This window comes from Chelon labrosus (assembly GCF_963514085.1).
Source record: "Chelon labrosus genome assembly, chromosome: 11".
NCBI classification, from domain to species: Eukaryota; Metazoa; Chordata; class Actinopteri; order Mugiliformes; family Mugilidae; genus Chelon; species Chelon labrosus.
In genome coordinates this window covers 28,080,596-28,104,772 of record NC_140344.1, presented here as the reverse complement: position 1 = coordinate 28,104,772, position 24,177 = coordinate 28,080,596, and the positions used below count along the sequence as shown (strand labels likewise).

General features: G+C 39.4%; 1 protein-coding gene across 1 annotated transcript; it reads right to left on the bottom strand.

Annotated features, from left to right (window-relative positions):
• Positions 1 to 1,072: 1,072 nt before the first annotated feature.
• LOC311496000 (aminopeptidase N-like) lies at positions 1,073 to 24,137 on the bottom strand. The gene is made up of 20 exons (XM_084555717.1): positions 22,776 to 24,137; positions 20,546 to 20,688; positions 20,307 to 20,437; positions 18,939 to 19,059; positions 18,671 to 18,825; positions 17,238 to 17,351; positions 16,262 to 16,405; positions 15,692 to 15,757; positions 13,312 to 13,377; positions 12,824 to 12,969; positions 12,209 to 12,294; positions 11,225 to 11,364; positions 9,958 to 10,013; positions 8,850 to 8,997; positions 8,661 to 8,755; positions 7,296 to 7,409; positions 5,579 to 5,746; positions 5,324 to 5,464; positions 3,617 to 3,680; positions 1,073 to 1,631 (listed from the first exon to the last, which is right to left on the bottom strand). The coding sequence occupies exons 1-20, from the start codon at positions 23,354 to 23,356 to the stop codon at positions 1,461 to 1,463; spliced, it is 2,850 nt and encodes a 949-aa protein (XP_084411843.1). The 5' UTR covers positions 23,357 to 24,137; the 3' UTR covers positions 1,073 to 1,460.
• Positions 24,138 to 24,177: the final 40 nt, after the last annotated feature.

The window sequence follows — 24,177 nt, the reverse complement described above, 5'->3', positions numbered from 1 at the left end:
ACATGACTGAGCACCAGAGCACAAAGCAAGGCCCATAAAGACATGGACGAGAGCGTTTGGTGAGGAAGAACTTGACTGGCCTGCACAGAGTCCTGACCTCAACCTGATAGAACACCTTTGGGATGAATTAGAGTGAAGACTGAGAGCCAGGCCTTCTAGTCCAACATCAGTATCTGACCTCACTAATGAGCTTCTGGAAGAATGGTCAAAACTTCCCATCAACACACTCCTAAACCTTGTGGAAAGACTTCCCAGAAGAGTTGAAGCTGTTCTAGCTGCAAAGGGTGGGCCCACGTCATATTAAACCCTATGGATTAAGAATGGGATGTTACTATAGTTCATATGTGTGTAAAGGTAGATGAGCCAATACTTTTGGCAATATAGTGTAAGTAGTTATTGGTTCCAGAGATTCGTGGCATCTCATCAATCTTTTCCCGCTAGTTTCTCATCTTTCATGTGTCTTTGCTTTTGTCCAGCTCTTCTCTGTCATCACACTTTTTTTTTTTTTTATTAAATCCCAACAGTGCTCTCAGAACTGGAGTTTATGTCATTCTCTGGATTATCACAAAAAGTTTATCCGAGGATTTTATAAATCGATATCGAATGTTTCAAATCAAGATTGATTTTTATTTTTTTTTTTAAACGAGCTGTGCAGACATTAGTCTTATTTGTTCTTTGAAGGCATTGAGGAAAAAAAGTTTAGCTGGCTTCAGTGTAGCTAAAGCTAAATTTAGCTAATCATCTGTTATGAGACAATAAACATACTAAAAATCAATCAGACCGTCTCCATCGTCTCTGTCCACATTGATTCCATCTTGGTTCATCTTGTTTTTCTACCTCCATGTTTCTCCTCACCTGATGTTCACCCCACGTGGAGCAGACATGCTCAGAGAGAATGGATTTATTCCAGCTCTGAGGAAACATCACCACCAGAACCCCTACACCTGATGCATCAGTCTGATCTGATTCAGGTGGTCACATGAGGACTTTTTACTCTAACTATTAGAGGAATACTAGTGTCCATATAAATATAAAATGTTCTAAATTTAAAAAAAAAAAGACTCACTTTTTAATAGTGTTTTATTATTTAAAATAACAATTTTCAGCAACACAACAAGAATATAATAAAAATTTGGTTCCTTGATTACAGTGCATAATAATAAAACATTTATTGTTGAGAAATCCGTCTGGAAACTGGCGACATGGAGACGCTGGTAAATTTTAATTTGTTGAACATTGACTGATAATAAAACAAAAACAAGAAAGCGGATTTGCTGAATGAGAATCAGTGAAGTAAAAATCTTATTTTATGTGGAATATACTGTACATATATTTCAGGAGTATGTACACAAACACTGCCACACTCAATCCACCGCCAGTGCTAGACTATACGTTGCAGGCGGGGCGCCGAATCGCACGTCCCGATTATTTGTTTCTGGATTCGCTCGAACTGATCTGGACTAAGATGCAGCATCAGCATCAGCAGCAGCAGCAGCTTCTCTCTCAAACCACTGCAGGATGACGTCTCTGTTCTCTTGGACCCACTGGATGTTTACTCGCGTTTGCTCTATGACCTCAGACACCAAGCTTATCTCATTGCTCATTAGAAAGTCGGCCGCGAAACGCTCCAGCTGTGAACACAAACAGATGATACAGTTGGAGAGAGACAGAGGCAACGTGACTCCTAAATCTCGTACTGCGAAAGTGTTTCCTGAACACGGCGACGGCTCATTAAACTATAGTGGACTTTAAAGTGATATGATTAGCTATGTGTAGTGTGAAGACAAATGTTGGAAAAGTTAAAAGTAATTCACAAACATCTGGAATAATTAGCTAAAATAGAACACACGTAAGTAAAATAAAGAAATAATTCTAATAGTAATGGTTAACAATTGAATTATATCTCAAAGTAACTCGTGAATGTCTAAAAGGCTAAAAGCTGTAATATAACTGTTAAAATACAAAACAAATTAACATAATAAATGTTGGACAAACACCCCTCTGCAGTCCTCTAGAGGATAATCGGTAATAGACACTGAATAAAAATAATAAGTAATTTTATATTAGTAAGGTGATTTGTATATTTAACACTGTATGTATGACTGAGACATTTATAAAAAGCTAAAAGCGTAGAATAAAAGCGTAAAATAATGAGCTAAAAGTAACTTCAATATGTCTGTGGTGCTAAAAGCAAAGGTTGAAAAATAACTTAACCTAGTGAAAGCATAATATAATGCTCAAAATAAAACAATTACAGATAAAGTAGCTAATAAATGTTAATGAGAGAGCAAGAAACTGGATGAAGTTAAAGCCGTAAAAGCTAAAGAGTAATAAGATAATAGCTGAATGCTAAACGTAAGCCACGTGAGCTGCAAACGTTAAAATTAGTTTGAGAATATTGCTAAAACCAACTAATATATGTCAAAAAATTAACTAATATTAACTTAGGAACTCAAAATACTAAAAGTAATGTTATAACAGCTTAAATATTGCTTAAAAGTAAAGTTGTAAAATTTGAAAAAGCTGAAAGTTGTAGAGAAACACCTGAAATAGTTTGAGAAAGTCTGAAATATAAAGGAATAAACTGTTACAAGTTGGTAATGTGTGCTGAAAAAGATTATTGGATAAATCACGAGATTAGAAGATGAATACTAAAGACACCAGCAGTTGACATGTAGCTGAAAGTGATCAATGTTGACAGAATTAAAAGTCATGGATAATTGTTTTCAGTTACTAAAAGTTATGAATGTAAAAGTGGAAATGCTAAACATCAACAGAATGACTCGTAAAAGTCAAAAGCAGTTAAAATGTCGCTCAAAATAACTAATAAATGGTAAAAACTTTAAATAAATGTCTGAAATAATGAACTAAAATTACTCATAATGCTCAAAGTAATGTTATAAGAGCTGAAATATCACCAAAAAATAAAGTACTAAATGTTGGAAAAGCTGAAAGTTGGAGAGAAATGCCTGAAAAAATTAAAGAAAAGCTGACAACTTAAAAAAAACAAACTAACAACAACAACAGTTGAAGTGTAGCACAAAGTCATATAAGTTGGAAAATCTGTAGAAGTAATAAAAGAAATGTTGATACGGTTAAACTACAGTTGCGGTTAAAACAGGTTTAAGTTACTGAAAGTTAAAAGTAATGTCTTAAACTATAGCTTAAAAAATGTATTTAATAAATGTTGAAAAAGCTAAAACATCCAAAATAATTTAATGTAATTAACTTAGGAATTTAAAATGCCAAAAAAATGTAAATTGGCAATTTAAATAAAGCATTTAATTTTAGTAATAAGGCCATAAATGTAGGAAGAGGTGCTGGGTAAATTACTGAAATGTTTCACTGTTTGTCATAGTTAAAAAATAATATTAAACTGGTTTAAACATTTAAAAGTTACAGTCGAAATATGGATTTATATTAATATTAATATTTCGATTCGCTTTAAACACCGTCCAGTTCGTGTTCAACTGGACGGTTGATACGGAGGATACGTGCTCAGAGGTAATTTAACTTTCATGATGCCGCAGAGATCTGATACGGTATCAGGGTGTATCCAGTTACTCATCTGGTGTGAAACCTCTTTCGGTGCCAAATGAATCGCAACAAAATTTACCTCTTCCAGTTCAAATGGTGTCGAGAACCTTTTGGTCACGGCCACAAGCATGTACGGCCACTCCCTGTAAAAACACCAGGAATAAAGATTAACACACATCAACAGTAAGATTTAATAAAAACATTATATTCTCAGTAAAACTGTTGGAAATCATTAATCCAGAAGAGACCAGGATGGATTTTATATAACTTCCGATAACTTAGATAAACTTCAGGTGTTATTGTGTGTGCTCACGAAATTAAAATAAATCATCGTAGCTTCCTGGTAAAGGACCAAACAGAGGCTTTTATGGCAGAGAGCTGAAGATAAGCACTGATTAGATAAGAGGACCTTTGCACATGGTGTGATAGACAAGGAGTTTATAGAAACCTACTGTTATTTTTTTTGTTGAGGCTCAGCTCAGTTATTCACGATTTAAAAACGATTGATTCGTTTTCTAATGAGCCACGCAAAGAGCAGGAAATTAAAAACGATTAATCTGTGAAGTTATTAAACAAATTAGGCGTCATAGCTGCACAATTCTGTCCAAACTGATCTAGAATTTAAATTAGACTACGTTCAATTTAAAAGGGAACTGAATTAAGTCGTTTTCAACTGTCGGCCTCAAGCGGATGAGCAGATGCTTGAGGCCGAACGTGTTTTTTTTTTTTGCCAAACTACACTTTGTGAGTCGTAGTTAACTACTCCAGTGTGAATTTCATGGACTGTGACCTTGTACCTCCAACATTTTACATTTTACAAATTATTTTGACTGCAAAAAATTATAGTAGAACCCGTAGAACCCTGAGTCACTCTCAGCTCGGCTAAATTTCTTTTTGGCTAACATCTCTAATTAGTGCTTTTTCCATCAGAAAACGTAAATGGTCTTATTATGTAACTACACACATATTTACAACATGCCACTCCCAAGCACTGGGAGCAACTCAGGGTTCAATGTCTCGCTCAAGGACTTTTCGAACGTTATCAAACCTCAAACCCTCTGGTTCGTGGAGAACCTGCTCTGCCTAGGGTTAGGGTTAACACCACATTAAGCTAGGTACATACACTAACACTGAGGTTGATGGAAGGTAGTATTTGCATCAGAAACAAATGAAATCCAAAAATGGCAGTCTGCTGGGAAAAGTGGCTTTTCTGGAAATGTTCTCATAATGACAAGCATGTCATGGTTTTGCTAAAGTAAACCGGAGGTAGCAACTCTTAATGGATGTTTGGCCACTGGTAGTTCTGCAAATAGCAAATAGCTTTAATCAGATTGCAGTAAAAACAGAAAGGCAGAAAGGGGTAAATTAAAATAGCATGCTGCTTCTTCTTCTTTGCTTTGTGTTTTGACTTATTAATGTGTTTGGAGGCGTATGCAGAAACAAGATTGTGTTAGTTAATAAATGTGACTTTTAGCTAGCTGACAAACTCTTCATCCTTTTTCATTTCATTTCTCAGTTCTCACACATCTGATTCCCCCACCCTGACGAACATATGCTCCCGGGTAAACCACGAATACTTGGAATTTTCTTGTAAATCTGTTGGAATAAAAATGGGTGAACTGATGCAAATGTGCCCCATCATAAACCTCAAACCAAAAGTACTAGCATCAGGGCTTCCCTTTCATGTCTATATTGGTCGAAAGCCACAATCTGCACAATCCTAAATACTTATGACTCTGAAAAGGACACGCAATCTGAAAAGCATTTAGTCCGCAGAGAATCCTACCCTCGACTGACGTAGTCCCAATGAGCTCTCATAAAGTTCCACGCCAGTGCCTGCCCCGCGGTGTTCCTGGCTATGTGGACAATCGTGGCCGCGACATCCATGAGACGTATCTTCTCAGGGTCCAAAGTGTACTCAAGGTATCTGTAAGATAAGGACAAGATCACCTGGAATAAAAATGTGATTGCCTTGGAGTCACCTTATCACAGGTGTGTCGCAATATGTACACGGTAGTTTGAGTGTGACTTAATGATTCACCTGTTGAGCAGCCAGATCTTCTTGGTGCAGGCCAGAGCTCCTCGGAGCTGGTTCTTTTCCAAGACGTCAGTGGTGTTCAGAAACTTGTTCCAGGCGAACTCCCACTCCTTCTTCCCACCAGCTGCCACAGCTTGGCAGTAGATTTCAGACCGCAGGTTGGGGTGGATGCTGAATCACACACAAACACAAACTTCAGAACCGTCTTATTTTCACATTTTTCTTGGTTTTTGTCGGACTGTTGATTTGACCTTTCTTGCTTATCAGCATAGTTACAAGACATGGTGAACATCTGATTCTGCTTTCATGTATTTTCTTGCCCCACTGTCAGCATTTAAAGGGATCGCACTTACAGGATATTAAAATATGATCCCCAACAAAGCCACAGAAAGTGCTTTTTAAACTAGCTGTAACAGGAAAACCAAACTGCTGTAGAACTCCTCAGCTCTTAGCTAGATCACTGTATGAAATGAATGCTGATATAGCTGCAGATAACCTTGGCTAAAACTAAACTATGTTGTATTCATTTTAACCCTGGTTGTTGACAGTTTATTCAATTCAATTAGAAGAAAAATAGAAGAAAAAAAAACAGTTGCAAGTCTTGCTAAAGCTCTAGCTTAGCAGATAGCATTAGCCGCCTCTCATTTCGTCTAAATTAACATATTATTTCGTTATATATTTTTCCATTCTCTGATCAAAGGACTTTTAGAATGATAAGATCATCATCAGGCCTCAGCCAAACCCGATCTTTGGTAGTCCTTTATTTTAGCACTTCCATAAACCAAAACCACGTCACGGTAGGGACAAAATGTCTTCTTCTGCATTAATGGTGGTTGGCTAGTGTCAAAGTAGAACTAAAATCATGTGACTAAACATGCTGCAGACAGCAGTTAGTAAATAGTTGAATGTGAATGTGTGGTGAGGTGGTAGTAGTTGATCATCTAAACAGAATCCATGGAGTCCACTCAGTCAAAGGCTGCACCCAAACAACAACAACAAACACTGAACGTTTAAAAGAAGAGAAGAGTTTCCTGGAGACAGCGTCAAGGAGAAACATCTTCCAGAGAGGGTTAGGGAGTTTATGGCAGCGTTGGCTGACCAGAACATTTCTGGAGTAGAGAACACAAGGTACCAGCTACCCTCTCCACACTACATTAACTTTGACAGAAAGATTTATTGGACTGAATCCAATTGACTCTTGTTGACTCCGTCACCACACAAAGCCCCACCCCCAAACAATCTGATTGGCCCAGAGCATCATCAGTTCCCAACGCAGAGACTCCAGACCAACTTAACACAACAAAAGTTTGTCTGTCTTCCAGGCTACACATACTCTATATACACATCCACATACAAATGTCGGCAAATGCATTAACACATTCCCATGCATGAATTTACAGTACAGTACAGTACATGCACTAAAGTAATGATCACATGCGCTTAATGAAGAGCCTCTGTATTTTTAAAGCTGCACCTGGAAACTTATTCACCAACTACAACAGCATCTCTAATAAAATGTGCAGCTTTAAACACGACCACGATGCAGACACATCCACCAACTACTGACTGAAGTGATTAGATCACACTCACCTTCTCTAAATCACTGCTGGACAGCAAAGCTACAGAATATAAGGGAAGCTATTACAGTTACACCTTAAATTTGGAGAGATTTTAGAAAGAAAATGGGGCAGAGGTGAAACTTCGAAGGTAGTGTCCATACTTGTTGGTATTGTTTTCGTTGTTCATCCAGTCGGCGTACTGGTTTGTAGCCATCTCTACGCATTCTGGGAGTCCGTTGGAACATGCCACCGCTATGGCCATGATCTGGCTGTACCTTGGGATAGAGAAGAAATTAGTTTATATAGAGAAGTGTACAGATGTGAAACGATGGAAGACCTTCTACGTAAGAATAAAAATACGTAGTCCTACGTTCTTGTCAAAAGGGCTGTTTCTAAAGTCAAGTTAAATGTTGAATAATCTGCGGAGGCAACATTCATTGTGGATTTCTTAACGCTTAAAAGCATTCCTTAATTCTAAAACAACTATCACAACCTGCCAGATTCATTCACTTGGTATTGTGATATATCCAAAAATATTAAATGTCTTGTCTTTCTAAAGTGTCTCTCTAAACAAAAACAAACTGCTGTAGCCCTTAGCTAGATCACTGGATAAAATGACCGCTGAGATTGCCGCAGATAATCCTAGCTAAAACTAACACTATGTTGGTGGTTGACAGTTTAGTTTGTAGAAGAAAAAAACAGTTGTAGCTCTTTCTAAAAGTTGCTAGCTTAGAGGATAGCATTAGCTGCCTCTCAGTCTTACTTAATTTCATGTGATTTGGTGGTTAAGCTCCTTTTAAATCATAAACACTTTAAATTAGAATGTTATTCCAGTATATATTTTTTCATTCTCTGATCCAGGGATTTTTAAAATGATCGTATCGGTATCAGGCTTCAGCCAAGCCCGATCTTTTCTAGTTATTTATTTTGGGTCTGCCATAAACCAAACCCAGCGGAAATCTTCTTCTTCTTCTGTTTTAATTGGCGATCACCTAGATGAAGATGCAAAATTAAGTCTAAAACTAAACTTGAAACATCAAAAAGCAGTTTACATGTAGAAATATTGATGACTAGCAGTCGGAGTTATGAACCCATGAATTTAAGGATTAATGCAGCATAAATAAAATGAAACAAAACATTAGCATTCATTTGCAGTCATGCACAACAATGAAGTAGTGCCACTTTAATCATTAACATTCAAGAATGAGCTTCAGTGTGGTTTTAATGAATCATGCCAACGTATTAAACTACGCTGTCTTGAGAGTGTTGTCTTATTGCGGACTACCAGATGTGTGAGTTGGAAATAGTATTTCCACTTCACACATCTGTCACAAGTATGTGGATAACTGATGAAGCCAACTAATGCCAAATTGAACATCTGCGACGCGTTGGGACGTCTGCGCTGGACTGTGACTTTCTGAAAGTTTAACTGCAAACATGTGTAAATCTGTTGAGAATTAACCACGAATAAACAACACGATGGTATTAAAGCTGAGGGAAAATTGGCAATATCCATCTTTCCTTACTGTTTAGTGTGATCCGCTGGGACATCTGATGAGTCTGTTTTGTTAGGAGTTATGAAGGAGTTATAGAGGCCCGTTACCTGCTCCCTGAGGTACACCTGCAGGAAAGAAACAGCTTAAGTTGAATGTGAATGTGACATTCAAATGAAACCTTGTCATGTTTAGCCTGTAAGTGATATAATCTATACATGCCTGCATGGGTCCATACACCTCAGAGCGGTCAAACATGAGGAAGAAGTACTCGAGATTCCTGACTGCTGACTCCCAGGGAAGGAACTCTCTCTCATTTTTCAGGAAGCGGGTTGAATTCAGAGCCAGAGTCACATCGACCAGTTTAGCCCTGGGAGAGGGAAAAAAAAAACAGATAAAACATCCGCAAGACCTCAGTGAGTTCAGTCATGTTTTAAAACTTTAACTATTTGCAACAGCAGCAAGGTAGGCCCGCCGTGGTGCAGCTGGAGTCTAACCCACGCCAAATAATTTAAACCACAGCTGTATCATTACTCCATCTGTGATTCATATTCCTTCAAATATGGCATTTTGTTGTGTTTTTGCACACAGACATTTTCTACAGAATACGCCAGTGATTCTGGGGAAATACTGTTCCCCAGTTCTCAATATGCAAAAACAGCAAGCAGCATGGAGCCAAAACCACTTCCCTGCAACGTCAAAAGTTCTTCTTCGTTTTAATGGCGGTTAGCTAGCGCCAAAGCTGCCAAAACTTGTAAAATCACATGACTAAACATGTCCGCTGTGAGGTAGAAGTTTACTCTGGAAGATGAAATGAGTCCGACAGCAGTTAGTAGTTAGTTAGTAGTCTAAATTTACATATTATTTCGTTATATATTTTTCCATTCTCTGATCCTAGGATTTTCTAAATGATCAGATCACTATCAGGCCTCAGCCAAGCCCGATCTTTTGTAGTTATTTATTTTAGCGCTTCCATAAACCAAAACCACGTCATGATAGGGACAAAATGTCTTCTTCTGCATTAATGACGGTTGGCTAGTGTCAAAGCTACCAAATATTAAAGTAGAAGAACTAAAATCATGTGAGTAAACATGCTGCAGACAGCAGTTAGTAAATAGTAGAATGTGGATGTTTGGGGTGGTAGTAGATGATCATCATTCAGTACCACCACCTTGATTCAACAGCTCCAATAAAATGACTAAACAGAATCCATGGAGTCCACTCAGGTTAAAGGCTGCACCCAAGACAACAGTTTAAAAGAAGAGAAAAGCCTCTTGGTATCAGTCAGATCTTTTTCTTTTAAAGTAAATGTGTAGGTCAAAGACTTTACCTTGCCAAGTTAAAAGCATCATCAATGAGCTGGCCTCTGTTCAAAACTGGAATCAGCTGGGGAAAAACAGGAAGAAAACCAAAAGGTATTTCTAGTTAGAAACAGTTCTTCAACAAAAGAAATAACTTATTGTCTGAAACTGGCGCCACAAGAAACGATTCAAATAAGGCATTCAACCTAAGAATTATTGAATACACACAAGTATTCAGTCGGAAATCCACCAACATCTATTGAGTATGAGTTAAAGATTTGTATTTTTTAGTATCAAACTGCCATTTAATCCCATGTATTATATTAACTGTTATGAAACTTTGTTCCAATGGGAAGTCACAAAATGTTTTACAGATGTTCCTGGATCCCGAACAACAAGCCTTTGTATTATTTTACTAATAAAATTCTCTCGAATGCTTCCTTCGCTCCATTTGTCTTTCATATTGGACGTACTGCAGCAAAACAAGAGACGATAATAGTTCCACTAGACGCTAAGTGAGACGGATCGACAATGCCATCATCCTCTGGGGACCATGAATCATCAAACATGGATTTCGTAAGTCTATTTCAAATTTTACGCCAATGCAGCCAACCATTGTAGAAACTTTGTAGAATGGACAAATGTGGTTCAGAAAGCAGCCAAACTGGCCTCGAACATTAATTTTATGAATTCAGATGACGTGGTTCACACAAAATTCAGTACTCAGATCATAGCTGGTTTGTTGGGACTGTTGTGTCATGATTAGTATGTTCCAAAGAGTCTACTGATGATTAGTTTTGTTCTTGAGAACATTTTGATGATGATGAAGTTTAGAACTGCAGTTTTTTGGGTTCAGTAAATCCCAAATCAAAAACATGCCTGGTGTCTTCTTATTTTATTTTTGCCAAAGTCAAGTTTTCTTCCTCTCCTACAAGAGTGATCCAGTCTTCACTGGATGATTGAGGAAGCATATTTTCGGTTGGTTTTATTGTTTCTCATAAAAGCTTCAATCCAAACCATGATAATAAATCTGAGCCACGTTTCTGGGGCAAGTTATTTCTTTCTGTTTATTATAGTTTGGTCAGTCTTGTGTGCTTGCATTTAACTGACCGGGTTTGATAATTAACCCAGTGGTATCACAGTATCCCAGCACCTACAGCTGGACTGGAAGAAGTCCTTCACAGGACGACCTCTTGTATGCAAAACCTTATTCAATCAAATGAGCATCCCAGCGGGAGGCCGGTTTGTTTTTTCAGCTCTGTTATTTGCCAACTCATTATTTGGAGCAGTACTCACATGTTGGTCTGTCTCCAGCTGATTCAGGAGTCGTGCCCAGTTCCCTGTGTCGTAATTGACCCTGTAGTATCCAGTATAGTTGACGTTTGCCAGGATCCAGTTTCCATCCTTTGTTCTGAATTCAGTTTTCACCTCTTCTCCTAAGACAAAAAAAATAAAAAATAATAGAAAATGCTGAAAGCAGGTCCTGGTAATCTCACATCAAGAGAAAGGTATAGAGAAACGCTATGGGAATCTTGTGTATCTTTTAAAGGATAACGAGACTAAAGGCTCCAGGGTGTAAGAATGGCTGTCATTGGGTCAAAACACCCAAACTGAAAGCAAGTGTACCGATCAGCCACAACATTACAGGAGACAGGAGAAGTGAATAACATTGACCATCGTGTTCTGCTGGGAAACTTTTGGACCTGGCATTCATTGGTGTGGATGTTACTTAGACATGTGGCACCCACCTAGACCAGACCAGGCACCCCCACCCCATAGCAATGACACTCCTTGATGGCAGCAGCCATCCCCAGCAGCAAAACTCACAAAAACACTTTAGGAACAACTAAAAAAAACATGAAGAACAGCACAAGGTGTTGACCTGGCCTCCAAATTCACTAGATCCCAAACTGATCAAGTATCTGCGGGATGATCCACGGAGGTCCCTCCCCTCAAAGCCCCCCCTCACTAACAATATTCTGTCACCAGACACCACAGGACACCCTCAGAAGGCCCATGTCCATTCTCTGATGAGTCACCACTAGGGAGACCTACACAATATTAGGAAGGTGGTCATAATGTTATGTCTACTTCGTGTATATCATGTGCAGTCATTTTGTTTCTCTAAGAAGAAGATTTGCCTGTTGTTGTTTCTTTGCAGTCACACATTTCTGCAGTTGACGTTTCCCTTTGTCATAATTTATTGTCTTAAGCAAGTTTTATCTTTCATTGTGTTTATTCTAAGGCCCTGTTGCCATACTGAATGTTTCTGTTTGTTACCTTCTTCTTTTTTGTTCAGCCAGAGAGAAGCAGGCTCCGATGTACTTGTACTTGTCATGTAATTGATCCGGATGGGCCACCAGAGGCTACAGAGACAAAAAGCAGATTTTAATAAGTACGGTGTTGTTATAAGGCCAGGAAATGAAGTGAGCCAAGAAAGAACTGAGCATGAAATGTAATCTCGTTAACAACAGCACCGTCGTGTCTTTTGAGTTCAGAAATGTTGTGAGCTGCTTTTGGCCGAAGCGTAACCAGGATAAATTATTGTGCAACTCACTCAAGTTATATATAATACATTCCTTCAACCCATTCTGTTAGGCAAAAGGTACAGATGGGGTCCACACTATCTGCAGAGCTGGCTCTTTAATATAAAAAATAAAGACAGTACGGCCTAGTACTGCTAGACTCCGCATTTAATTTCCCAGCTTTCGGAATAACCACCAACACTGCTGTCTGTTGTCAACTAATCTTTAATATGACTTTTTATATCATGATGAAATTAAAAATAAAACATGTACCCTAACCATGTATTTATACCATTTGACGTACATCAGTTGTTTGGACAAACACTGAAAGATTTCTTGTGGAGACGATGAAGCGTATACATGTCTATACCTTGATTCGGCAGTGTCATTGAACAGGAAACGCTTCTGGTAGGTTTCTCCGTTGGCCGTGTTGATGGTGACGACAGGGTAACCGGTTTGAGTGGTCCATGGGTTCATAAACTCGGCAATGGTGATGTCATCACTTACCGTATATGCCTGCCAATGTTACACAAATCCATTACTGCACCCTACGCAGTCAAGTTTATGAGTATTTGAAAATACTGAACATGAGGATGGACTTAATGTGTGTTTGAATGATTATATTTGTGTTAAAATGCAGCTGGCTTAATGTAGTTTTACTTTAAACTGAATGTACTAAAACACAGAACAACACATGTAACTGCCCAAATACTTACAGTCTGGACTACAAATACCATTCTGTGATAAAAATATAATCGTTCAGAAAATGACAATAGTATAAATTTATTTACAAATGCGACATGTTTGAAGTCGGTTTTAAAAAGGCCTGATCAAGTCCTTTGCCTTCCAAGATTTTACCTTCTGTATGTACTCCCAGAGGTCGTTCTGGTCCGTGTTTCTGAATGTGAATGTTTTGAGGTACGCCTGTAAAACACACCCAAACAGAAAGCAAAGGGTTGTAGTGAGCACAGTTTCAACCCATGCTCATAATAATCATTTTTTGTTGTTGAGAATTGGATGAAAGAGTAGAAACACAGCTGCTAGCGGCTGTACCCCGAGAGCACTTGTTGAAAAGAACATTTGGCAGAGCCGTTTTTTCTTTCATCGCCAGGTCAGACGCATGTGAACAGCAATGACGGTATGGCATGTTTTGCGAAGGAGCATTTCTCAATCCTGCACTAACCTGCTCCCTTAGAAAATGTTGGCTGTCACCCGAAACCATATTGTCTGTTTGCAATGTGTCTGCTGCACCCAACAAGGAAATTATAGAACACTTACTGATTTTGTACGTGGCCATAAACTGCCTGTCCTTTCCCATTTTTACAAACTGAAACCATGTGTTGAAATGTTCAACTTCAGACCAACAGGGATGGCGTTATTGTCAACAGATCCGATTTGGTTATGTGATGGAAACTGGTGCTTGTCGATGTTAAAATAAACTTACGTAACTGACAACATAAGCGTTCCAAAGAGAAAGAGCTTGTGTTGGATTACCAACTGGATAGGATTGTTTTTCACTTGATTTGCCTCGAGGTTGACAAAACTGGATCGCAGCAATAGAGAAAAGTAAGCAAATGTTTTAAGACCACACAGATGGAAAATGAATACAACTCTCCATCTGATGAACCAACTCCTACCATACGCATAGCATGCATTTTATATATAAGTTTTTGCAACATTTGGATGGAAACCTAGGAAAACTTGGATGGATGTGTTAGCATCTGCTTTCTTCTACAAAATAAAATCTGTAAAGCAACTTATAGCTAAAACTATTAAATAAATGTAGTGGAGCTATGGTAGCCTAGTCTATAGGGCAATGGAAAAAAAACAACCCACAGTAAGATAAAGCTAGAGGTTTCTCACAGTGCTAGCTGGTAAACTACTATAGCTACCTGGCATGCTCATACATCAACGAGCCAGGTTCTCTCCTAAGCTTTTGTTTTTCCATTACAGTTAGAATCAGCTGCTGAATATGTTTTGTGATACAACAACTAAATAACGCAAAAACAGGGTAAAGGCAAAAGAGTAACTTTGATTTAGCTAGCTTAGGCAGCCTCACTAGTTAGCTATAACTAGCCTCTAACAACAGTTATTAGTCTCTTTTTTCTTCCCAAAATCACACATTTCCATGGTATCATAATGTTTATATGGTGAGGTATTATGTTTTTTAAAAAGCCCAACTCTTTGCACTTTATATTAATTTAAGTAGTAGGAGAAACTTCTCCAAACTAGCCAGCTTGCTAACAATTGGTAAGCATTAGCCTGGATCATATAATTTATTTAAACCTGCCCACAAATGTCTTAGTTTATCATTAGTTTGTCATCAGGAAAATAATAGATGTGTTGAAGTTCAACATGACCCAAAGATTTAGCTAGCTTAGGTTGCCTCGCTAGCTAGCTGTAACTACAGTTATTATTCTTTTTTTCCTACAGACTTTTTCTTTTTTTTCCCAAGAAATGTAAGGTAAAACGTATTTTTAAAGTCTGACGCATTGTACATTATTTTTATTGAACAAGGAGAAAAAACTCTCCAAGCTAGCCAGCATGTTAGCGATTGGTAAGCATTAGCAAAACTAATGCCAACAAAACTTTTTAGTTTATATCTTTATTTTATTATATGCCGTGGTTTATTTCCCAGTTGACTCAGTTCTGGCATGACCAACATTATTCATGAATGTCATAATGTTTATAATGTTGGTCAAGCCAAAACTGGGTTAAGTGGTTCATGGTGAATTTAACCACACATAATATTCCCATGTTTACCAGCAACAACCGCTACTGATTTTGATTAAGGACATAAACCAAGGCATATCAGGAAATAAAGATAAAGTGAGGCATTAGTGCTAACCACCACGCCTGTCCACTACCAATTTTGCACACAGCAAGATTTTGGTTTGCGAACCAGGCAAACACAATATTAAAAGTGGTTTATGAGACTGGAAGTTATTTTTTCTACTGCCATCTAAAACATCAAATTAGACAAGTTTACTGTGAGAGTTTTCCTCCCCACCCATGTTGTAAGTCATAACATGTCGTATGGCAAACCACGAAATTACGGAAGGGATGCATTTTCTCACAAAAATCAACTTCTGGTCTATGTCATGAAAGAGGCTCAGTCTAGACTAGAGGTGTCAGAGGTCTCCTTTAGTCTTGAGCCTCGGAGACTGTCCAAATCAAGAGGCATTTATAAGAATTACAATTTCAGTCACTCTGAATTAGCTGAACAACGGTTGCTTACTCTGATCCCCTGCAGGAATGTACCTTCTTTCACATAATCTGCCAGCATTCTCAGCAACATTGCCCCCTGCAGAGTGAACACAAATTACATGTTAATATTTGCAGAAGACATGTGACAAGGACATCCCGTGGACATTGATGACTTTTTCAACACATCCGAACAAACACTTGGTCCTCTTTCAAACAGTGCCAACAGATGAAGGTGATATGCCTTAAAGAAATAAATAAAATTGGTGTTTTCTGGTAAATGTCCCTTGGAAAAAGCACCTCTATATTTATACACACTCAAATCCATAACGTCCAGAATCAGGGGGTTCCTGATTAAATGCCAATGATTAGAATCTTGGACACTGATGGTCTAGGGTTATGAGGGTCTAGGGTTAGTGTTAAAAAAAAAGTATATGCAGGGTGCAGTATATGCAAGAAAACCCTGAACTGAAGGAAATTTGCCACGAGAGTGATCAGAAATCTTGACAAGCCAATGTTAGAGAGTAGTGGATGTGAATATATAAAACCTACAGGAAGAATGTGTGTGCGTCTGTGTCGCAGAGCGTTGCTTTGTCTCTCTAACCTTATTGTAGCTTATAGCATCAAACATCCCATTGATCTCAAAGGACGTCTGGATGTTTTGCGCCGGAACACTGACAGGATGAGATGACAGTAGAGCGTCCTTCGAAAACGCTCTATGGAGGTCTTTCATGAACAGTACATCTTTCTGTGGAAAAAAACAAATATGAACGAGAATACCCGTTGAATGCGTGTCATTTCAGCCCTATGTGAGTTTGTGTGGATCTTTATTTTTGTTTGGATTTTATTTTTATTTTTTTATCGGCCAAGATTGCAGCAAATTAAAAACTTTGAAGACCTTATCCCGTAATTATGACTTACTCTGTCATAATCGCCAGGAAAATGTTGTAATTACAAGAGTCAGATCTTGTAATTATGATAAAACTCATAATTGTGAAATAATATACAAAATGTCACTGTGAGAGGCAGTGGCAGCAAATTTGGGAAAGCTATATGCAAAGGTTTTGAGTGCAAGGGAGAGACATAGTAAAATAATGTAGACTTAACTCAAATCTGAACATTTAAACTTGATGCACACATTTTTTGATTCAGTATGACCCTGAACATTTTCCTAAGATATCATTATTTGTCATATCCTTTAGAAATAAACCTTCACATGAATCCTATGAGCTTGTATACTAATCCAGGTTGAAGTTTTCCTTCATGGCCAAAATAAATTAAAGATCTAGCCCTCAGATTTCTTATACTTCCAGCTTCCTGTTAAAGCTTAAATCTGTTTGCACAAGTTAAGACTTTTTAAATTTTCTACATTACTTTGGTGAAAACAAATTGTACCAAACAAGAAGGAAATGAAAGCAATTCCAATCAGGTAGCGCCATAACACACTTGTTTTCTCAAATAGTTTCCCGTAAGTCATAATCATGGGACCCTAATCTCATAGGAGATCTTTACAAGACCTCCAAATTTCCAAAGTCCAAAGGCTTGTAAGCACGACTCAGAGGAGGTATATCTGAACATACTATTTTGAAAGTTGGCTCAACAGCATCCACTGCAAAGTACGACATGTACGTGGCAAAGCCCTCATTCAGCCAAACTTCATTCCACCATTTCATTGTCACCAGATTTCCAAACCACTGTAAAAAAAAAAAGAAAAGAAAAGAAGAGAGAACATCAACACAGAGAAAGACACAGTTGCTAGACAAGATAAACATGTGTTTGAATGTTTTTTTATCAGCGCTCAAAACTGAGAAAGAGCTTGTGTTGGATTACAAACTGGACAGGGTTGTTTTTGATTTGATTTGTCTCGAGGTTGATGAAACAGTATCGCAGCAATGGTGTAAAGTAAGCAAATGTTTTAAGGCCACACAGCTGGGATATGCAATGCAAAGCATAGATTTTCTTTTGCTCCATCAGTATAAGAATTCTGTTTAAGTTACTGCTAATCTTGGATGGATGTGTTAGCATCTGATTTCTTCTACAAAATATTTATGGCAATGTCATTTTCTGTAAAGCAACTTGTTTCTAAAACTGTAAAATAAATGTAGTGTAGCTATGGTGGGCTACTGGTCAAATTTGAACAAATAAAGCAATATTTAATTAGTATAGCTATCTGGCATGCTAATGGCAAACACGGCAACAAGCCAGGAACTCTCCTAAGCTAGCTTGAGTTAGCTTTAAGTATCATTATTTTTGTTGTTGTAGTTTTTTCCCCCCATCACAAGTAGATTCTGCTGTGAAATTAATTTTGTGATAATACAACTAAATTACACGAAGGAAAAAAAAGGGTAACTTTGATTTTGTTAGCTTAAATTGCCTCACGAGCTAGCTGTAACTAGCCTTTAAGATTTCCGTGGTATCATCATGTTTATATGGTGAGGTGAAATGTATTTTAAAAAGCCTGACTCACTGTACATTATGTTCATTTAAATAGCTAGCCAGCTTGTTAACAGTTGGTAAACATTAGCCAGGATCACACAGTTTATTTGTATCTTCCCACAATTGTCTTATATCCTTATACGTCACCGTTACGGTTTGGTAAACTTGGAAATATTAGATGTGTTGAAGTTCAACGTGACAAAAAAGAGGTAACTTAGATTTAGTTAGCTTATGTTGCCTCATTAGCCAGCTGTAACTTATTTTTTTCCTACACAATTTCACCAACATTACACAGTTCCATGGCAATTATTCATATGTTAAGGTGAAATCATTTTAAATGTCTGACTTAATGTACATCATTATTATTGAAGAAGGAGGAAAAGCTAGCCAGCATGCTAACGGTTGGTAAGCGTTAGCCGGGATCACATAGTTTATGTGAAACTGTCCACAAATGTCTTCCTTACACGTCGTTTAAAGAGGATTGAAGTCTTCAGCTTGATCGATAAAAGCCATAAACTTGATCTTATGTCTCTTTTTATTACAAGGAACATGTACATGGATTTTGTTTGCCTCTGACCTGGTGTGCCAGTTCGTGAGCAATAAGGCTAGCGACCATTTCCTTGTGCAGCAGCGAGGACACGTTTCCCTTGTAGAGGAGGCTTCCTTCCTGGTACGTGATCAGCCCCCAGTTTTCCATCGCTTCAGGATATAAGTCTGGCAGCGCAATTTGGTCTGAAGGAATCACATAGGTAGATTATTGAGCAGTGTTTATATTACGAGTTTGCTTTATAGAAAGTAGGATGCTCCTAAAATCTCAAATCCTTTTACATCTCATCAAGTCTCACCTAGCTTTGGCAGGTTGTATTTAATGTCAAAGTATTTCTCGTAGAAGTCCAGGATCTTCGGGGTGATTTCGGAGGCGTATTTAGTTTCTCCTGCTGCAGTCGCTTCAGGACGAGCGTATGTCTGCAGGAGGAGCACATAGTGTTATCTACACAGTAAAGCTGGGACAGGAGGAGAGGAGGAAGACAGAAAGAGGAGGAGAAAAAGACAAGGAGAGGAGAGAGAAGGCAGAGGAGAGGAGGAGGAAAGAAGATGGAGAGAAGAAGAAAAGGATTATGAGGATGAGCAGGAGAGAGAATGAAGAGCAGAGGACAGAAGGACAGGAGGAGGAGGAGAAGAGGAGGAGGATCAGAGTAAGAGAGAAGGAGGTGGAAGAGGAGGAGGAAATAAAAAAGAAGATGGAAGGTGGGAGAGAAGAAGGAGAAGAGAGAGAAGGCGGAGGAGATAAAGATAGGAGAAGGAGAAGAGAAGGCGGAGGAGAGGAAGAGAGGGAGGATGGGGAGGAAGACAAAAGAAAGAATGAGAAGGAAGTGATGAGGAGAGAGAGAGAGAAGGAGGAGAAGAGAAGGAGCAGGAGAAGAAAGGAGGTGGAGAGGAGGAGAAAAGAAATTAGGAGAAAGAAGTGGGGGAGAGAGGAGGAGAAAAGAAAGAAGGGGAGGAGAGGAAGAGAGGAGGAGGTGGAGGAGGAAGACGAAAGAATGAGAAGGAAGTGATGAGGAGGAGAAGGAGAGGAGGAGAGAGAAGGAGGTGGAAGAGGAGGAGGAGAAGAGAAAGAAGGAGAGGAGAGAATGAGAGAGAAGGCGGAGGTGAAGGAAGATAGGAGGAGGAGGAAGAGGAGCAGAGAGGAGGAGGAGGGGGGGGAGAAGAGGAAGATGAGTGGAAGAGGAGATGTGAAGGAGGAGGAGGAGAAGGAGAAGAGAAGGCGGAGGAGAGGAAGGATGAGGATGAAGACAAAAGAAAGAATGAGAAGGAAGTGATGAGGAGGAGGAGGGCAGAAAGAAAGGAGAAGGAGAGGAGGAGAGAAGAAGGAGAAGAGGAGGAGCAGCAGAAGGAAGAGGAGGTGGAGAGGAGGAGAAAAGTAGTATGAGGAGGAAGATAGGAGAAGGAGAAGAGGAGGAGGATCAGAGGAGAAAAGAAATTAGGAGAAGGAAGTGGGGGGAGAGGAGGAGAAAAGAAAGGAGAAGGAAGTGACGAGGAGGAGAAGGAGAGGAGGAGAGAGAGGAGGAAGAGGACAGAAGGAAAGAAGAAGGAGAGGAGGAGAGGACCAGTGAACTATTAATCCTCTTCAGGACGGTTTGAAGAAGAATTACTGTCAAACATCTACATGCAAATCTTTTAAATTCCTCTTGAAAGTTGAGGAGAACACAAACCATTACTGTCACATCCTTATGTAGAGACTTGACTGACGTGAACTCTGAGATCGTGAAGGCAAACAAGTACGTCGACATTTTTGGTGTCTTGGCAAATGTGCTGTGTTTCCATCCGTCTATCAGTTTGGTGCCTGAGAGCGTGGAAACAACACGAGTGAGAACGGATTTTCACTTTATTCAATCTGCATCCGATAAAAAACAAAACACACATGAGCTTCAGCTTATTGTTCCTTTCTTACCTGAAACATCCGTGTTTCCCAGGACTGTAGTTCCATCTCTGTGGATGACGGTCAACTCAAACTGCGCCTTCATTTCTGGCTCGTCGAAACAAGGAAACGTTTTCCTGGCGTCTATCGGCTGCATGTTGGTGGCGGTGAGAAATCTGCGAACACAACGTACGATTTAGAAGAGCTGTGCTGTCCTTCTTTTTTTTTTTTTTAAACCCCGACTCTCCACCATCAGACTTTGAGAACTGAACATCTTCTTTTTGGATATATCATGACCTGGATGACTAAGAACCTTCGTAGACATGCATTTAAATCCTTGAAAATCCTTGAAACAACCTGGATCTATCATCCTGCAAGTCCATCACCAACAAAGCCAAGCAGTGACTTCCTGAGCTGCCATAGGTTCTAAATCACCACCATCATCATCATCACGTCTTCTATCAATGTCCGCCGTGGAGAGACTATGTTGCTTACTAATATCATCATGGCTGACCCCTCTTTATCCCCGGCCACTCTGTTTTCCCTCCCTCAGCTCCTCGCCTTCATCCCTACCTCCCTCCAGGACATGACCGTCACAAACAAAGACACATTTGTGGGTAATTTCAACCCAATTACCGACACCTGCCCAAAGCAAGTTCCTGTCCTTGGTGTTAATCTCCCATCTGGAGGACGTTAAACCGTTACAGGAGACTGAAGAAAAGTCTTCAATCTGCAGAAAACACAACGGTATTTGTTCGCTTTTCCGTTGCCCCTGAGTTGGAGTTTTCTTTCGTAAATGCTCTTACAGGAACCACAGAACAATTGTTTCCTGGTTTCCACTCCAAGCCACAAAACTGCACCAACATCTTTGACATTTTGACTCTTTACAGCAGTATTTTTCAACCTTTTTTGAGCCAAGGTACATTTTTTTCATTGAAAACATCACGAGGCACACCACCAACCGAAAATGTTAAAAAAATGAAACTCTGTAGCTTATATTAACAATGTAAAGTCATTCTTGTCAAAGTGTCTTGAATAGGAATCAAATAAACACAAAGAAAAACTTATATATATATACACACACACACACAGACACTTGACAATGGCATATTATTTGCAGATAATAATTAATTCGTTTTCCAAAATGTTTATTCGATCAATTAGGTGAAACTGGATAATTTCCCACGGCACACCTGACGACCTCTCGCGGCACACTAGTGTGTCACGGCACAGTGGTTGAAAAACACTGCTTTACAGAACGTTTGGGATCCCATGCTGTTCTAAAAAGTGACTTCTTCACAAGAACATCTCAGGTGGTTTCATTGAAGGGAATTTGAGCAGAAGATAAAACAAAGGCAACTGTACGAGTGGCGCCAACGTCTAAAAGAGACTGCAAGTCTATCGGTCTTTGGTTCAGCTCCTGTTTTTGGATTATCTCGTTGTCTATCCTGTTAATTAACTTGGGTTTATTCATTTATTCATTCATTTTCTGTAACCGCTTGTCCTCTGGAGCCTATCCCAGCTGTCACTGGGCGAGAGGCGGGTTACACCCTGGACAGGTCGCCACTCTATCACAGGGCTGACACAGAGAGACAGACAACCATTCGCTGTGGGAGGAAGCCAGAGTACCCGGAGAGAACCCACTCAGACACAAATTTTTGTAATATTTTTTCTCAATGCTGAATTAATTTAATTTTATAAATTACAGTCTTCCCCCCTAGTATTATATATATATATATATATATATATTTACAAACACAAATTTGTTAATATTTTACATTTGTTCTGTTTCTATGAAGAAAATCATCATATTTTGAGAAAATCAATTTGTGTATATTCTCAGATTATTGATATTAATACTGCAAGAATACATATTGTGATTTGACTACTGTGACTTGAGCAACTTTTCTTTATAACTGTATTTCTTGGTTATTTCCCAAAATGAAATTTAATTTTAAATATTTACCTTTTAAATATTTTTTTTTATTCTGCAACAAATTTTTTTCAGTGATTACTTTCAAAATTTTACTTTTTGTTTCCCTCAAAATATGTACTTTTTGTTTTTAAATATTCACACATTGACGACACCTACATCGTTCCACCAAAGCTCTTTTCGTTTCCTCAGAAACCTCAGGTTGTCTAAGGTGCAATAGCACCGTTACTCAAAACCAAAAATGTATTCAACTTAACCTGATTTTGTGTCTTAGTTTTGCATCTGTAAATAAAAACGTAAGATTGAATCCAATCCCATTTGCTGACTTACCTCTCTGAGTTTGTATCTCCTTCATCGTACGTGCTCACAAACAAAGATTCAAGGTTTTCGGATATTTCTCCCCGGAAAACCAAATACAAACTGTAGTTCGCTCCGGCCTTCAAAGGCTTTGTCAGCTGCACCTCCAGAAAGTTACTTTCGTCATCGTGGAATTTAAGCGAGGAATTAATTATTTCGTTGTCGTCTTTGCACGTCACCAGCGGCTCGGCAACCCCCAGGTCCTTGCTGTTGAGGTAGATGTTCCGAGTCCCTTCGACGCAGTGAAAGTGGACGGTTGAGGTTCCGTTGAAGACCATCGTCTGGTTGGGATTGGTGCCGTTTTCTGGGATCTGGATGTAGAAATAAGGCTGGATGACGATCTCGTAGAGCTCGGGCACCACGTTCTTTGGCAGCCGCATAACTGGTGGCAGGGCCGTGGTGGTGGGTTGAAAAGTTGGAGCCTCCGTCATGTTCAAGTTGGAGGTTTGAACCTTGAAGAAAGTGATCATGGTGACGATGCCGCCAATGACCGAAACGGTCAACACGACAAAGACGACGGCGAACACCTTGGAGATGCCGGACTGTTTTGGCATCGTGGCAGCTTTCTTTGGTCACTCTTGAAGAAGCTTCCCTCTGCTTGAATCCCTGAGCCTGCAACTGCTGCTGCCGATCAGCGCGCATCCACTTAACCTCCTCCCCATAAACTGGGCTCAGCCCTAGCGATCTCAGGTCTGCACTGGATTAAGCATTAACCTGGGGCACTGCCGGAGGAGCAAAGTGTAAGCGTTGCAGTGTGAACGGGGCGATGTTCATTGTAAATAATCGGTCGGATCGGGCCTGTAAACATCTGGAGGTGGTTACTGTGGCCTTGCCACTAACTCAGGGGTTAGGTAAACCCCAAGGAACACTAAATCTGCTGCACTCTGTAACTCGTCACACACTTCCTCATGTTCCCCGTCTCTGAACATCATAATCACATGCCATCGCTGGAGGAGAATGAAATCCAGTCTTGGAGGCTTTGCAGCGTCCGTTGCCCTTCCCCAGGTAGTCGCAAAGATCCACACCCAAGACAGAGACCTACTGAGACTGACATACTCCCAACAAAGTGGAAGCATAAGAAGGAAGGGCTACTGAGAAGGCTGGATACAGAAATCAAAAAAAAAAGAGAAAGAGGAGGAGGATGAAGAGGAGAGTCATTTTGGCAAACCTCTCGAGGAAAGCCCAAACCTCAAACCCCAAAGACAGACACTCCTCACCTCAGGAGTGGAAACTCAGAGATAAATAAGCACAGTGGGAACATTTTAGAAAAGAAAAGGAGGAAGGAGGGCTGAGATGAGAACAGATGCCGAGTCAAAGCTGATTGATAACAACACCAGAGATCAGCGAAGCCGGAGTCAGGTGGAGGAGCCACCTT